Below are 16,043 nucleotides of genomic sequence, written 5' to 3' on the forward strand. Positions count from 1 at the left end.
TGAAGGTGAAGCAAAGGGCGGAATAGAAAAAAAAAAATACAAATCCAGGATTTCCGATTGGAAAAATGGAAATATTGAATGGAAACAATAACATAAACAATCAATCAATCAACTCGACAATCATTCAATCAATGTTATTGTTATTTAATTTTTTTGGTTTAAAAATTATTAGATCAAAATCACAAACATTAATCAATTCTTTAACGAAAAATTAAATGTGGTAGATGGATTGATTAAACAAACACATTAATTATTATAAAAATTCATTTTTTTTTTTTGTTTAAATGTTTAACTTTGTATTGCAATCAATTTGAAAAAGGTGGTTGTGGTGATTTTGTTTGATGAAGTTAATTGATTATAATCAGTGTGTTTGAAGAGAAAAAAAATGTGGTGAAAGATGTTAGAGTAGTGAAAAGAGTAATGAGTAAGATGTGACAGTAGTGGCTATAATAACCATAAACATTTGTTTTATAATAAATCAAATAATATGGTGTATGCCTGCCATTCATATCTGCTATATCTTCAAAACCCAATTATAATTTAAATTATTAAAAAAAACTATAAATATCTCTGTACTCTATTCATCAGTTTTTTTTCTTTACATTGTAATATAAATATAATTAATCAATCAATCAAATTCAATCAATAATTATTCAAAATCATATAACAATACATTTATTTAATCAACTTCAAATTCTTACTTTTTTTTTTCTTTTATAATAAATTATTAATATAAATTTTAAGTATAGATTTTTTTTTTGTAATAAATAATAAATAAATAAATAAGTAGTTAAAAATGGTTAATTTAGGAGGAGGATCTGAAAAATGCACTGCTTGCCAAAAGACTGTCTATTTGACTGAAAAGATCGTCGTCGAAGACAAAGAAGAGAAAAAGACATTCCACAAGTTGTGTTTGAAATGTTCTCACTGTAAGATTACATTGTCTCTTGGTAGCTACGCCTCAATGAACGGTGTCATGTATTGCAAGCCACATTTCAAGCAATTGTTTGCCACCAAGGGTAATTACGACGAAGGTTTCGGAAAGTCAAAGCATTCCGAAAAATGGACTCCACAAGCAAATCCAGCTGCATCCACTCCAGGTATTTATTATTTAAACCCATTCATTTTTTTTGTATAAAAAAATATTAATATTTTTCCATTTCTTCCACTTTTTTTTTTGTTTTTCCAGCATCATTTATTAAATTAGAAGAAGTAAAGACAACTGAAAAAAAAGATACACCAACCGGTATCTCTTCCAAGTTTTCAGGTAGTTTGGAGAAGTGTGCTGTCTGTTCAAAGACTGTATATTTGACTGAGAAGACTGTTGTTGAGGATAAGGATGACAAGAAGGTTCTCCACAAGGCCTGTTTGAAGTGCGCTCACTGCAGTGTCACATTGAATCTCGGTACCTACGCCTCAATGAACGGTGTCTTTTACTGTAAGCCACATTTCAAGCAATTGTTTGCCGCCAAGGGTAACTTTGACGACATGGCCGGAAACGCCGCCAAGAGCGACAAGTGGACTCCACAAGCCGTCTCTGCACCAGCAACTTTTGTGCCAGTCGAGAAAGTCGCCCAAGAGAAGAACACTCAACAATCGTCGAACCCAGACGTCGCCAAGAAATTCAGCGCCACCTCCTCTGAGAAATGCCATCTCTGTGTCAAGACTGTCTATTTGACTGAGAAGGTCGTACTCGAGGAGACCGACGCCCGTAGAATCTTCCACAAGACCTGCTTGAAGTGCTCTCACTGTCAGGTGATCCTCAACTTGGGAACACTCGCCCAATTGGACGGTGTCATCTACTGCAAGCCACATTTCAAACAGTTGTTCGCTCTCAAGGGTAATTTGGACGAGGGATTCGGACGTACCAAGCGTACCGACAATCCATTCCCATACCTCGAGAAGAAGGAGGACTACGTGCCGTCGGTCGACAAGATCGAACAAGACAGCCAAGCTCAAGCCGAGACCGAGTATGAGAAATTCAAGAGATTGTCCGAGCAAAAGTATGTCGACGACGATCCCAAGCCAGTTTTCAACCCAGAGGCTTCCTACGAGCATCAACAAGCCGCTGTCGATGAAGAACCAGCAGCATCAGAGCCAGAACAACAAGAACAAGAAAAAGTAGAAGATGAACAACCAAAAGTAGATCAACATGAAGAAAAGGAAGAACAACAAGAAGAAGAGAAACCAGCAGCTGCTGTCGAAGAAACACCATCATCAGAGGAAGCTGTTCAAGAGAAGAGTGAATCTGCTCCAGAGGTCAACAACGACCAATCTTCTGATTCTTCAGTCTCTGATCAAGAATAAACATAAATTAAACAAAAAAAAAAAAAAAACAAATATCATATCATAAATTAAACAAATATATATGTCTATCAAAATTATTGATTCTTTTTTTTTTTTTTTGTTTATATCTCAAATGATAAAGTAAATAGGAATATTAATAAGTTTCTATCTATTTCTCAGATCTGAATAACTTGTCAAGGAAATTAATTTAGTTTGAATTTATTTTTCAAAATTATATAAATCATAATCAATCAAATAAATTTCTAAACTATTACTTTACTTTATAGCAGTTGGTTAGTTTACAAAATAATGAATTACTATTTCATTAATTTTCATTGAAAAGTTTCGAACGATTTATTTTATTTTTGGGTGTTGTTGATGGTTGAAATAAATAAAACAATATTTTTTCTGATTGAATTTTTTGATTTTTTTTTTTTGATTTTTTTTAAAACATGCAAATCCTCATTTTGAAAAAAAAAATTGAGATTTAATTCTATATGTATGACGACTATTTATCTATAAAAATAGATATTTCTGTATATTCATATATATATTTTTTTAAATTCATAAAATAATTTTATTTATTTATTCAAAACCACACACACAAACTGTATTTGTACGATTTCTATCGAAAAATAAAAAACAATAAATCTCAAGATATAAATATATATATTTTACTTTTATATAAAAGTATACTTTAAGATATATATATTCTAAATATATATTATTTAAAAAAATGTATTTAAATAGTAATAGTAATAACAATAATAGTAATAGTAGTAGTAGTAAAAATAAAAATAGTAATATTAAGAATAGTTCAATGTATGAATATAATGAAGATGTACATGATGAACAAGAACAATCTTTAAATAATGATAATGATCATGAAAATAATGATGAGAATATGGAACATGGATTCGAAGACGATGATATGATGGAAGGTAGAGAATATAATGAAGATTATGACCATGAAGAAGAGGAGGAAGAAGAGGAAGAAGAAGAAGAAGAAGTAAATGCTGCAGATGAGAATATGGATATATCACAATACTGGACTGAAGAAGAGGATATGGTGGAGAGGGAAGAGTTCTATCCAGCAATACCTGCCAGACCCTCTTACTCAGTGAGAGACTTCCACAAGGAGTACGGACAGCATGATCCCAGTGGTTTGGACGGTCAGGACAATGAAGACGACGAAGATGGTGTCGTACCACACGGCGAACGTGTAAGAACACCGAGAGTAAGCTTTGAATCGAAAAAGCAGATATTTCACTTTGTAAAGCATCCAGTCGAGAAAGATAGTTCGTCGTACTTTGTTGACTCTTACGACAATCAATCGGAGAGTAGTAGCAGTGATAGTGACGACGAGAGAGATGAAGAAGATGACGATTCCGACGACGATTCCGATGATTCTGACAGAGAGCTATTCGTTTATTACAACCATGGAAATAACAAAGGTGGTAATTCAATCTTGGGATATAATAATAGTAATAGTAATAATGGTGGTTATAATACTGATAGTAGTCAGAGTGACGATGAACGTGAAGAGGGAGAGGAGGAAGAGGAAGAAGAGGAGGATGATGAAGAAGTTGGAATTGTAAGAAAGAGTAAAGCTGAACTTGCAAAGGTTAGACAACAACAAGATGAAGATGAATACTACGATAGGGATATTGAAAGAAATGACGAGGAAGAAGAAGATGAAGATGACGAAGTCAACAGTGTGAATAGCATGAATAGTGTGGAGGAAACTGGAAACAATGGCGAGAGTAAATTCTTTGATATGTCAAGCTATAATCCTTTTGGACAAGATAAATCGACAGAGTATCTTAGACAGTTGAACAGTCATAGAATGCATGTCAACACTTCAGAGGTAGCACCATCGTCACCTGCACAACAACAACAACAACAACTGGATCCAACAGCATCTCCTAGAAGATGGGCAATGAACAAACCACAAATAATAAGATATCAACCTAAATTTGCACCACCTACTCCACAAAAAGATGAAGAGGAAGAAGAAGAAGAAGAAGAAGAGGAGGATGATGAAGAGGAGGAGGAGGATGATAGTGAGGAAGATGTTGATACTCAGGAGGAGGTTGACACTGCCGAGGAAGTTGATAGCGATCGTCTCAATGAGATGATAGAGAAACGCGCCGATATTGAACGCGAGTTGAAAGAGTATCGTGATAAGACCGAAGTGGAACGTCGTAGACTTCGTGATTGTTTCATTCACGCCAAGCAGAATCTCAAGGAGAAGATCGAGTTGGCGTCAAAGGAACTCGTTGTTCAACCTACCTCAGCAACTGCCATATTAGCACTGCAACAACTTAAACAACATAATAGTAATAATCATAGTAATCATCAACCAACAACACAACAACAATCAACTAAATCAAGCTCAGACAATGCCGATAGAATATTCATTGAGAATCAATCGATGAAGGAAGAGTTGGAAGATATCCTCTACTCTTTGGCATCACTACAACAAAAGATTAATGATATGGAGCTAAGTTTGGATTCAAACGATCGATATCCATCCAGTCCAAAGATATATCGTAACGATAGTAACAGTTCGCTCTCAGATGAATTCATCCATTTGGTAAGTTGTTCAAAGCCAAACAAACAAAACAAAACAAAACAATATAATCGAGTTGGTTTGATAAATGCTAACAACATATTTATACATACATATATTTCATAATTGTAGAAACAACATTTAGAAAACGAAAGAAAAGAAATGCTATTGAGAGATAGAGAGTTGGAAGATATAACTAAACATCTGTTGGATATGGCGTTACAAGTATCGAGTACTGTCTTTTTAAATTCGAAATCATCGTCGTCAACATCGTCGTCATTGTCATCCGAGGACAGCTCTCAACATTCAAGGCAACTTGAGAAAGAAGTTGAATTCTATAAGAATCAAATCATTGCTTTGGAATCAAGATTGGGTCAATGGAAATATCATAATGAAATGTTACATATTGAATTATTAGTAAGTTGTTGTAATTAAATATTTAAAACACTTAATAATATTAATATTAAATGATAAACATCATTTTAGAAGGATAAACAAAATAATTCAGAAGAACTTTTAAATCTATCTTCAAAGATTGAAAAAGTAGAACAGGAAAGAGATAAGTTGTGTTTGAGAATCGATCAGTTGGTTGCCGATTTGGGTGCCATGGAAGGCAAAGAATCGATGTTGTCGAGCATGGTCAATAATTTGACTATCGACAAGGAGACGTTGTCTCAGACACTGGAGGATATGGAGCGTGACCGTGACGACTTGATGAGCAGATTCAACCAGTTGGTTTTGGAGATGCGTGAGATGAGCGAGTCTGCTGTGTCACAGTTGCAAGAGATCATCGAAGTCATGACATTCGAGCGTGAGGAACTGCAAGACAAGATAAAGAATGCCGAATCCGAGCGGAATGCACTCATCAAGAAGTTGGAGCTGCTCACCACTCAAATCGATAGACTTCAATTCGACAATGTTGATTTGGTCATTAGATTCAAACAGACCAATGACACCAACAGCAATCTTCTGCAACAAACGGAAGAGACCATCAAGAAGTTGGCAGCCAGTGAATTGGAGTGTAATCATCTGCAGAATCAGTTGAACATTGCCAATAACAGGCTTAGCTGGGCCGATAAAGAGATTGAGCGACTCACCAAGGAGATGAACCGACTGGTGAATGCGTCGTCGCTGTCCACGTCGGGTGAGCAGCCCGTCACATGGAATGAGAGTAACCTCAAGATTAGAACAGTGTTGGAAGGTGTGAAAAACAAGGTTATGTCCATGAAAGACATGTTGGCAAAAGAGAAGCAAGAGATTCGTCAACTTGGCGAATGTTTGGAATTGGTCGTGCAGCTTGGCAAGAAGAATTCCAATCAGACCATATCGACGCTACGTGACTACATCCTCAGAGAAGCGGAAACAACCAAAGCTGGAATCGCTTCGAAACTCAACCAAATCACAACGACAACGACATCGATTGACAGCCAGCAAGATCAACAACTTATTTCCACTGATAATGGCAGTCCCAACAAGTATCTCTATGACGAGGTTAGCTACCAGAAGAACAAGTTGAATGAAATGCAAAACAAGATTGTCAGACTGGAAGGTCAGATCATTGAGATCACCGCAGAGAATAACGCCTATGTTGGCGACCAAGTCATGCAGCTCATGCGAATGGAGAACAAGATAAGAAAGATGGAAGCCGGCATCTCGGGACTGACGTCCGTCGACTACACTCCAAGAAACAGCCAGATTCCAGTACAATCGACCACTATTACCACTACTACCACTACACAATTCATTGATAGTTCATTGATATCATCGCCACCAACCACCACCGCCGCCGCCACTACACCCACTCAAACATCACCAATCACAACAACGATCACCACCGGTGTCAGAGAGATACATTCACCCAAATTCGATACTACCACTATTGAATCGATTACAATTGATCCAACCACACCAGACAACTCAAGCTCAACAAACCCAACTTTGAAATTTGTTGTCGATGAAAGTGATAATCACCCAACCTCTACTGTAACACCAATACCAATAGTAACAAACAAGCAACAAACAACTAGTAATAATCAAGTTAAAAGAAGAGAACATTCAAACAATAGCAATGTTTATCACGGTGATTCGATTGTATGTGTACTAAAAGAATCGATGGCATTTGGATTGAGCTCCTATTGCTCGTCATTCTTCTTCCAGTTGATGCGAAACAGTGCAACCAATATGTCAGACATCTCAGAGGCAAGTCTGAAGTATGGCATTGGTGCAATGGCATTGACTGGAATCATAAGAACCAGTTGGATTGGTGTTAAACAATTGTTGATGAAACCAACAACAAAAACAGTCACCCCAATTCCGAGCATCACCGACACACCGACACCAGGTGATCTCGAATCGGAAGAATCCACTGAAATTCCTCTACTTCTTCAAGATGAACCACCAGAGTCACTCATAAAAGATACAGTTGTATCAGGTGCACTTGGTGCTGCTCTATGTAGCACTGTATTATACTTTAAACACAAAAAACCAGAATTACTACTCACCAGTGCAATGATTGGATTTGGTATTGGTGGGGCATCGAGATTCTTCATCAGTAACAACAACAGCAACACTATTAAACACACCAATAATAATACCATAAGTAACACTACAAATTCAAACAAACAAAAACTATTACAATAAAATAAATATAATTGTGATTTATAGAAAAAAACAAAAACAAAACAACAACAATGAATCAAAAAGGGTGTAAATTTATTTGTGTGATGGTTGGTTGAAGTGGTATTTTACAATCTAGTGCTAGTGAAGTGATGTTTAGTTGTTTAAAGAAAATCATTGTTGTTTGATGTTACTTTGACTCTTTGAAAACATAAATGTTTTTAATGATAATAGAGATTATAATAATTAAAATGAAAGTTTGTTCAACCCGAGTTTAAAAAAGGGTGTTTAATTAATTAAAAATAGTTTTTTTTTTATCTAGTGTTTTTGATTTTTAACCTCGCTGTAAAAGGTTTTTTTGTCTATTAATATTTCCATTTGACTTTAATGCAATCATGCTAATGTTAGTTGGTGCAGATCTATAAAGAAACATTAATGATCATTTTAAACAGTATTCTTTAAATCATGGTTGCATGTTTTATGAACACCTTGAAATCAATTCGACTTTATCAAGCAAAGATTTGCTTTGATTTTATAGATTGTCATTGCTTTCTTTCATACCAAGTTGCACAGGCTGCCGAAAGATAGATAAATTAAACAAAAATATCGCATTGGATAAAAAGTGATCACTTTTTACATTTATTGAGGGTTGGAAAAAAGGATATGATGATGGTGACCGATCACAAAAAACAAAAACAAAAAAAAAAAGCAAAAGGTCATATATATTTTGGTGGCTTCAACAACTTTTCAACTATATTTATAGTATATTGTATGGGCAGATCGCACGATATTTTTTGTGTTTTTTTTTGCAAATTCTGGACAAGAAAACTACCGTTTGTGAATCAAATCTCGTGTGAATTTTTTAAATCATAAAAATAAAGGATTGGAACTGATTGGTTGGTGAAATTTGCACAAATTGTTAAAAAATAGAAAATTTTGATCAAAAACTCTAAGATTTTAGAATCTGAACCACAGAAATACCAAAATTGTTCGTTTGTTTATATACCCACCAATATTAATCCCACCTAAAATGTTTATCTCTCACTACAACGACCACACAGCGCAACAGTAACCTTGTGTCAAACTTAACTAAAAAAATTAAAAAATATAAAACAATGTTGGAGGGAGTGATTGTGGGTGTTTTCAATAGATAGTGCTCACCTTTATTATCAAAACACACAGCAATACAATACGATACAATCGATACACTTAGCACTACAATCAACACACACTACTTTCTTTTTCTGTTGACAGTTTTAATATTATTGGACAGACTGCTGATCGTGCACATTATTAATGTCTTCGATTTTTAATCAATTTTAAATAAAACTTTTATAACTTGTTTTTTTTTTTTTTTTTTTTATTAATCTACTTTGCCTACCCGTAATCATTAATTATATTTCTCAACTCCATTAAATTTCCACTCTCCCTGCTACCTCTATAGAGAATCTTTGATTTACTATTTTATTCACTACAACTTTTATATTCCCCAAATTTATAATAGTAATATACAACTATTTTTTAGTTCAACCATTATTTACAAATAACTTATTAATATATTAATAATTATCAAATCAAATTAAAATATTTATATAAATGGCAAAAACAAAGAGTATGTATAGTTTATTATTAGTTTTTATAATATTTTAGGAAATATTTATTCATACGATCGTTTATTTTTTTTAATTTTTGCAGCACCTCCTCAACCACAAATCAGTGATTTGATGAAGAAATTATTAGTACCACAGGAAGTAGTTGTTTCTCGATTCAGAACACAAGATGGCGAACCAAGAACTGCCGAGTTCAAAGAAGCATTGACAAGAGGTTACTTTTTAATTAAATTCCCAAAGATGTTTGGTGGTATGGAGATTGGTGTTTCACTCGTCAAAGCAACACCTAAAGACAATTGTACATATGAATGGACATCGGATTCAGTCAAAGTACAAGGTAAAGTCGAATTTCAATCGGTACCCGCCAGTTTCAAAGGAACTTTTAGTATTACAACTTTCGAAGGTACAGGTTGTCTAGAGTTATTATAGGAACAACTAGTAACGATATATTAATTAAAAAAAAAAAACAAACAACATCAACATCCAACATTCACACTTACAATGTAGTAGTAGTAATCAAATATGTTTTTTTTCAACCTTAATAGCAACAACCAACAAAAATCATCACCAAAAATCATTTGTTATATCTAGTCAAACCTTCAATCATCAGACAACTTGTAGCAATAATAATAGCATTGGCTCAGTATAAACAGCCAATACATTGCATTGCCAACATTTCTCCAATATATATGCGACTCTTTTTCGACTGATCATCAAGTTTTCATCAAACAACTCCAGTCAAATCTACCTCCAGCATTTCGAATCAAATTTATCTAGCATTAAATCAGTAAAATTATCATTATGTACAGTAATTATAGTTCAACAACTATACAGATTTCACATATGGAATATAATATAATAGTTTTTCCATCTAAATTTAAATAAAAGTTTTAATTATAAAAAACAAAGAGAAAAAAATATCATTTCATTGATTTTAATCAAAAAATTTGGGCTTTAGTCGTTTTTTTTTCTTTTTTTTTTTCTTTTTAAAATCAACAATATATTATTATTTATTTAATTAAAGATGGAGTATATTCAAATTTGGTTATTGGTAGTTGCTGGTCTTCGTGCTTTGGGTTTCTCACAAGCTTTATTCAACATTGGTAGATTGAGAACCAATGTTTATTCAGGAAATCCAACTCAAGGTATGTTTGGCTGGTGATCATTAAATTATGAATGATCAAAAGTTATATATTAAATATTACTATTATTTACTAATAGTTATATGTTGTTTGTAATATTTTAGTTACAGGATTGACAGCTAGATTGTTTGCAGCTTGGACATTGATGAGTTTTACTTTGTGTGTAGCAACAGCTTACAACCCATACAATCAAACATTGTTCACTGTAACATGGACCTCTTTTGTTTATGCTTTACTTCACTTCCTCACAGAGACTCTTATCTTTAAGAGTTCATCGTTTAAAGATGCTATTCCACCATTCATCGTAGCCAGTAAGTTTATATAGCAATGCAATCTATTCAAAATTGAATTCAATCATCATTAATTATCCAATTAAAACTAACTTGTTTTTATTTCTTTCAAATAGCAACTTCAATTGTTTGGATGGGTAACATCTTATTGAATTGGTAAATTTAAAAAGATAAAGATTGGTGAAATATATTATATTCATTCAAAAGAGATACACGATGAAAAAAAAACAATAAAATTTTATTTATCTTTAATTCTATTCTATTTTGGTCGATTATGCTGTTGTTCAATTTGCATTGCGTCAGAATCTCCAACAGATACGGATTATAATTTTATTAGAGAAGATCCACCATACAGTTATCAAAACAGAAAAGAATTAAAGATATTTATGTAAATATCAATATTTACCCCCATCGATCAAATCATTTCCTTTTCGAGAATCAACGAGATTTTCGTTTGAAGTTTCATAGATCCATTGTGTTTGTTCACACACTATTTTAGATATTAAAAAAAAATAAACATTTTTAGATTATTAATTTTTTTTAAAATATATATATACTTATAAGTACTTGTAAAAGATTATAATATGATTAAAACAATTGCTTTGGTTACAGGTGCAAGTAAAGGATTTGGTGTTGCTGTTTGTCAAGAGCTATGCAGCAGAGTTGAGAATATTGATTTTCACTTGTTTGCCAGATCACAACAAGGTTTAGAGTCAACAGAGAAGATCATTAAGCTTGCCAAGCCACAATCGGAAGTCAAGCTTTTCTCAGTTGATTTCAGCGATCTTAAAACACTAGAGAATGTCTGGGGTCAATCACTTGCTCAAATCGATTTCAACAACTATCAAAGAATTTGGTTAATCAATAATCATGGTTCATTAGGTGTTTGTAATTATGTTTCAGAGTAAAGATCACATTAATTAGCTTTTTTTTATTTATTTTAAATTATTAATATTAACAAATATATAATTCATTCCTTATTATAATTGTAGATTAAAAGAATTCCAACAAATCGAAACAGATTTAACAATGAATGTCACCTCTGTCGTTCTAACATCATCTTTGTTCTTGAATAGATTCAAATCGAGTGGTGCAGAGCTTGGTTTGATCAATGTATCGTCGGGAGCAGCTGTCAAACCAATCAGCACCTGGGGAGTCTATTGTACTGGAAAAGCAGCTCGTCATATGCTAACAAGAACTATTGCTGAAGAAAATGTATGTATAAATATTAAACTATTTATATATAGTAGTAGTAATTATAATTGATATTAATAATTTGTTTGTATGTATGTTCTAGAAAAATAATGAAAAAATAAAGACATTCAGTTGGTCACCAGGTCCAATGGATACTCAAATGCAACAAGAAGTCAGAGCAAACGCAGTTGATGCCGGTGTTAAGAAAATCTTTACCGATCTCTATGAGAATAAACAATTGGTCGATGTCAACGTCTCTGCCGGTAAGATGATCGACCTTCTAGTTAAGAACACTTATACCTCTGGAGAGCATTACACTGTATATAGTGTTTAGTAGGATAGAACTCTATTCTATTTTTTAATGATCATTAATATATAATCAAACATTTAAATAAAAATAAAAATAAAAAAAACACAAAAATGACGATGTTCATCATTCTGGAAGAGCCTTCCATTTCCATTTTAAAATTTAAATTAATTAATTTAATTAGTTTTGTATATTTTTATCATTAATATTTAATTAGATATATTTATAGTACAATAATATAATATAAGATAAGATAAGATATGTCACAAGTTAAAACATTAGCATTGGTTACTGGTGGTTCAAGAGGATTTGGTGTTGCCATTTGTGAGCAACTAGCCAAGAAGGTTGAAAATATTGATTTCTCATTGTATGCAAGATCACAACAAGGTTTAGAGTCAACTGAGAAACTCATCAAGCAGATCAAACCAAGCGCAAATGTTAATCTATTTGTTGCTGATTTTGGTGATATTGCTTCATTACAATCTGTCTGGTCACAATCTCTTAAAAAAGTAGATAATCAATCCATGATTTTTAATTAATTATTGTTTGTTTATGATAGTTTGAATGAATAAATAGATATATAGATAGTTAGATTGAGATGCACCAATCAATCAATCAATCAATCAATAAATAATATCATTAACATTAACATTAAATATAGGTTAACTTTAGTGAATATCAAAGAGTATGGTTATTTAATAATCATGGATCATTAGGTCCAATTACCAATGTATCAGAGTATGTTTTCAATTCATTCTTGATATTTATAGATATGGATCAAGATCAGTAATATTAATAGCCTATAATATTCATATTCTTTTAGTTTGTCTAATTTCAAAGAGATTGAATCAGAGATAACATTGAATGTAACATCTGTATTTGTAACATCATCGTTGTTTTTGAAAGAGATCAAATCAGTTTCAACACCCATCGAGACATCGGTGATCAACACATCATCGTTGGCTGCAATTCAACCATTCGATACCTGGGGTATTTATTGTGTTGGTAAAGCTGCGTAAGTACATACAATCAACTGATTGATTCAATAACTAATTAATCTAATAATAATAATATATATAGTCGTGAAATGTTATTATCAGTTATCACAGCAGAATGTGTAAGTTTAAACTTGTAACTAACAAAACAAGGTTATCATTATTAATATTAACATTTTATATTTCAACAACAACAACAACAACAACAACAACAACAACAACAATAACATAACAAATAACATTGATTGTATTAATACCAATAGAAGGATACACCAAATATAAAGACACTCAATTGGTCACCAGGTGCAATGGGCACTGATATGAATAAAGAGATTTTAGTTAAAACTAAGGATGAAGGTTCCAAACAATTCTGGGAGGATATGATCAAGAACAACAAATTAGTAGATCCAAACTTCTCTGCTGGTAAAATGATTGATCTTTTAATTTCAAATACATATACTTCTGCTGCTCATATCGATGTTGCCGACGCTTAAAAACCAAACTACTCGATATAATATAATATAATTATCTAACTATTTTTAATAAACGAATCATATGATTTTACAGTTACTTTTTTTTATTTAACAAATATGTTGAATAGAGAGAATATTAGTATGATGTTACATTCAAAAAAATACTCTACAGCCCTCACCCAATACTAAAGGTGGTAAAATGTGATAAAAATAGTATTAATTTGATAACACTAATATTTACTAAAATTTTTAAATAAATAAATAAATTTGTGCTTACATTCAATTCATTAAATAACTCAAAATATATATATTATATTCTCTTCTATAAAATTATCTCTATTTCTTCTATCTATATAAATAATTTATTACTATTACAATTTTAATTTAAAATATTATTATAATGCAAATCTTCGTTAAGACATTGACTGGTAAGACCATCACCTTAGAGGTTGAGGGTTCTGACACCATTGAAAACGTAAAGACCAAGATTCAAGACAAGGAAGGTATCCCACCCGATCAGCAACGTTTGATCTTTGCCGGTAAACAATTGGAAGACGGTCGTACTCTTTCTGATTACAATATCCCAGAAGGAGTCAACACTCCATTTGGTTCTCCGTCTCCGTGGTGGTATGCAAATCTTCGTTAAAACTCTTTCTGGTACGACCATCACCTTAGAGGTCGATGGATCTGAGACCATTGAAAGTGTAAAGATCAAGATTCAAGACAAGGAAGGTATCCCACCCGATCAACAACGTCTTCTTTTCGCTGGAACGCAATTGGAAGATGGTACCCTCTCCGATTACAACATCCAAAAGGAATCAACACTCCATTTAATACTCAGACTCCGTGGTTCCCAATAAACAACCAAATAAAACTCACTTTTACATTACAATAATATGTAGTTTGTAAAATTTATATGTAATCATCAAAAAAAAAAAAAAAAACTTTTTTCAAAGCTATTATTATTTGCTTCTTTTTGCTTTAGTTTTGATTGCACTACAACTTTTGAAAATGATGTGTACGAAATTAGGATTATAATTCTTAATCTCCTACTTCACTTCGATGATGTTCGGTGAGCACATCAAGTTACTTGACCAGGCTAGAATTAGCATGCAATTGTTATCATTAATTATTTGATCATACAAATATCTATCTTTTGTAATTTTTTTCTAAATTTTGGGACCAATTTGAAAGAAAAAAAACTTGCCGAACCTGGGTAAAAATTGAAAAATTTGGAGTTTCATGGAATCAAGGGTGAGTTCCTATCCTGGTTTGGCTCTTTTCATCAACAATCATCACAATCTTTTTTTTTGGTTTGCAAAAATAAAAATAACCACTCCCAACTACTTAAATAGCATTCATTGATTCGGGTTTTATTTTTGTACAAAAATTACATTATACATTTTACATTTATATTTATTTGTAATATTATTATTATTATAAATAACACCTAAAAAAGATGAAGTTAATCTTTACATTATTAGTATTGGTTGCTTGTGTTGCTGCAAGACAACCATGTCAACAATCAAAGGGATACACCACCCAATTCGAATTGTCAGCATTCAACACTTTCTTCCCGACTGGCTCTTCCAACGTTGCTCTTTCATTCTATGAAGGTAAGTCCAAAGTTCAATTTTGTCAATATTGAATTGTTAACAATTCAACTAACTAATTTCCAATTCTTAGCTGGTAACACAACAACTGATTTCGATGGACAAAGAACTCGTAGTGATTGGATTATCATTATGGAGGGACAACCACCAATGGTTGGATCGATCTGGGAGTTCGGGCAAACCGGTGAGGGTTACGTTTACCAAAATGGAATCTGTGTCAAGATGTCCTTGAACTATCCAATTCCAGCTGGATTCCCACTCCAAAACTTTGTTGGTGTCACAAGAATCGGAAATTTCCCAGTTGAGGTCTACACTGCCACCGGTGTCTCACCATCTGTTTTAACCAACCAAACCTTCCTCTTTGATCCAAAGAGCTGTTCCGTCGTATCATCAACTCTTCGTAACGCCGATGCAGCCAACCCAGGTTTCGCCGTCATGAACTTCTTCAACTACGAGAACTACTTTATTGAATCATGGTTCGATTTGCCAGCCGAGTGCACTCAATCCAGTGTTACCAAGAATATCCCACACGCTGTCAACCCACACCACACCAACTTCCTCAAATACAGTGCATCTGCCTAAAAACAGAAAGAAACAACTCAATCAAAACAACCATATACCGAATATAATAATTGATTGGATAAACAAAATAACAACCATTCCCTTCCCTTCCCTCTAAAGTGTCTTTTTTTTATAACTAATAAATAACCAAAAATAATTTATTTATTAATTAAAAAATATTTAAAGATTTGAAAATAACTGATCTAAACATCGGAACCTGTAAAAGTAGTACAATAAAAAATGATGAAAATGCATTTTTGAAAAATGAGAAATTTATGTGACTTATTTTTTTCTAATGTTATTCTCAGTTGAATTATTCATTAATCAACATCGTTCAAACTAGTTGAATTTATATTGTTCGTTAAAGTAATAGTTATTCAGTAA

General features: G+C 32.7%; 6 protein-coding genes across 6 annotated transcripts; all 6 read left to right on the forward strand.

Annotated features, from left to right (window-relative positions):
* Positions 1 to 796: 796 nt before the first annotated feature.
* On the forward strand, positions 797 to 2,307 carry PPL_00256 (LIM domain-containing protein; the record flags this gene model as incomplete). The annotated part of the gene is made up of 2 exons (XM_020571294.1): positions 797 to 1,100; positions 1,190 to 2,307. The coding sequence occupies 2 exons, from the start codon at positions 797 to 799 to the stop codon at positions 2,305 to 2,307; spliced, it is 1,422 nt and encodes a 473-aa protein (XP_020438568.1).
* A 715-nt stretch (positions 2,308 to 3,022) lies between these two features.
* PPL_00257 (uncharacterized protein) lies at positions 3,023 to 7,843 on the forward strand (the record flags this gene model as incomplete). Its single annotated transcript, XM_020571295.1, has 6 exons — positions 3,023 to 3,508; positions 3,566 to 4,882; positions 4,991 to 5,275; positions 5,345 to 6,333; positions 6,550 to 7,457; positions 7,797 to 7,843. The coding sequence occupies 6 exons, from the start codon at positions 3,023 to 3,025 to the stop codon at positions 7,841 to 7,843; spliced, it is 4,032 nt and encodes a 1,343-aa protein (XP_020438569.1).
* Positions 7,844 to 9,070: 1,227 nt separating this feature from the next.
* Positions 9,071 to 12,044, forward strand: PPL_00258 (uncharacterized protein; the record flags this gene model as incomplete). The annotated part of the gene is made up of 9 exons (XM_020571296.1): positions 9,071 to 9,086; positions 9,125 to 9,503; positions 9,676 to 9,727; positions 10,109 to 10,229; positions 10,331 to 10,537; positions 10,633 to 10,653; positions 11,081 to 11,420; positions 11,509 to 11,731; positions 11,835 to 12,044. 9 exons carry the CDS (start codon positions 9,071 to 9,073, stop codon positions 12,042 to 12,044), a joined length of 1,569 nt encoding a protein of 522 aa, XP_020438570.1.
* A 233-nt stretch (positions 12,045 to 12,277) lies between these two features.
* On the forward strand, positions 12,278 to 13,506 carry sr (sepiapterin reductase; the record flags this gene model as incomplete). The annotated part of the gene is made up of 5 exons (XM_020571297.1): positions 12,278 to 12,526; positions 12,679 to 12,803; positions 12,841 to 13,032; positions 13,098 to 13,134; positions 13,276 to 13,506. The coding sequence occupies 5 exons, from the start codon at positions 12,278 to 12,280 to the stop codon at positions 13,504 to 13,506; spliced, it is 834 nt and encodes a 277-aa protein (XP_020438571.1).
* Positions 13,507 to 13,885: 379 nt separating this feature from the next.
* Positions 13,886 to 14,345, forward strand: PPL_00260 (ubiquitin; the record flags this gene model as incomplete). Its single annotated transcript, XM_020571298.1, has 2 exons — positions 13,886 to 14,116; positions 14,163 to 14,345. 2 exons carry the CDS (start codon positions 13,886 to 13,888, stop codon positions 14,343 to 14,345), a joined length of 414 nt encoding a protein of 137 aa, XP_020438572.1.
* A 599-nt stretch (positions 14,346 to 14,944) lies between these two features.
* On the forward strand, positions 14,945 to 15,680 carry PPL_00261 (uncharacterized protein; the record flags this gene model as incomplete). The annotated part of the gene is made up of 2 exons (XM_020571299.1): positions 14,945 to 15,101; positions 15,172 to 15,680. 2 exons carry the CDS (start codon positions 14,945 to 14,947, stop codon positions 15,678 to 15,680), a joined length of 666 nt encoding a protein of 221 aa, XP_020438573.1.
* Positions 15,681 to 16,043: the final 363 nt, after the last annotated feature.

The sequence above is a fragment of the Heterostelium album genome (assembly GCF_000004825.1).
Source record: "Heterostelium album PN500 unplaced genomic scaffold PPL_scaffold1, whole genome shotgun sequence".
Taxonomy (NCBI): domain Eukaryota; phylum Evosea; class Eumycetozoa; order Acytosteliales; family Acytosteliaceae; genus Heterostelium; species Heterostelium album.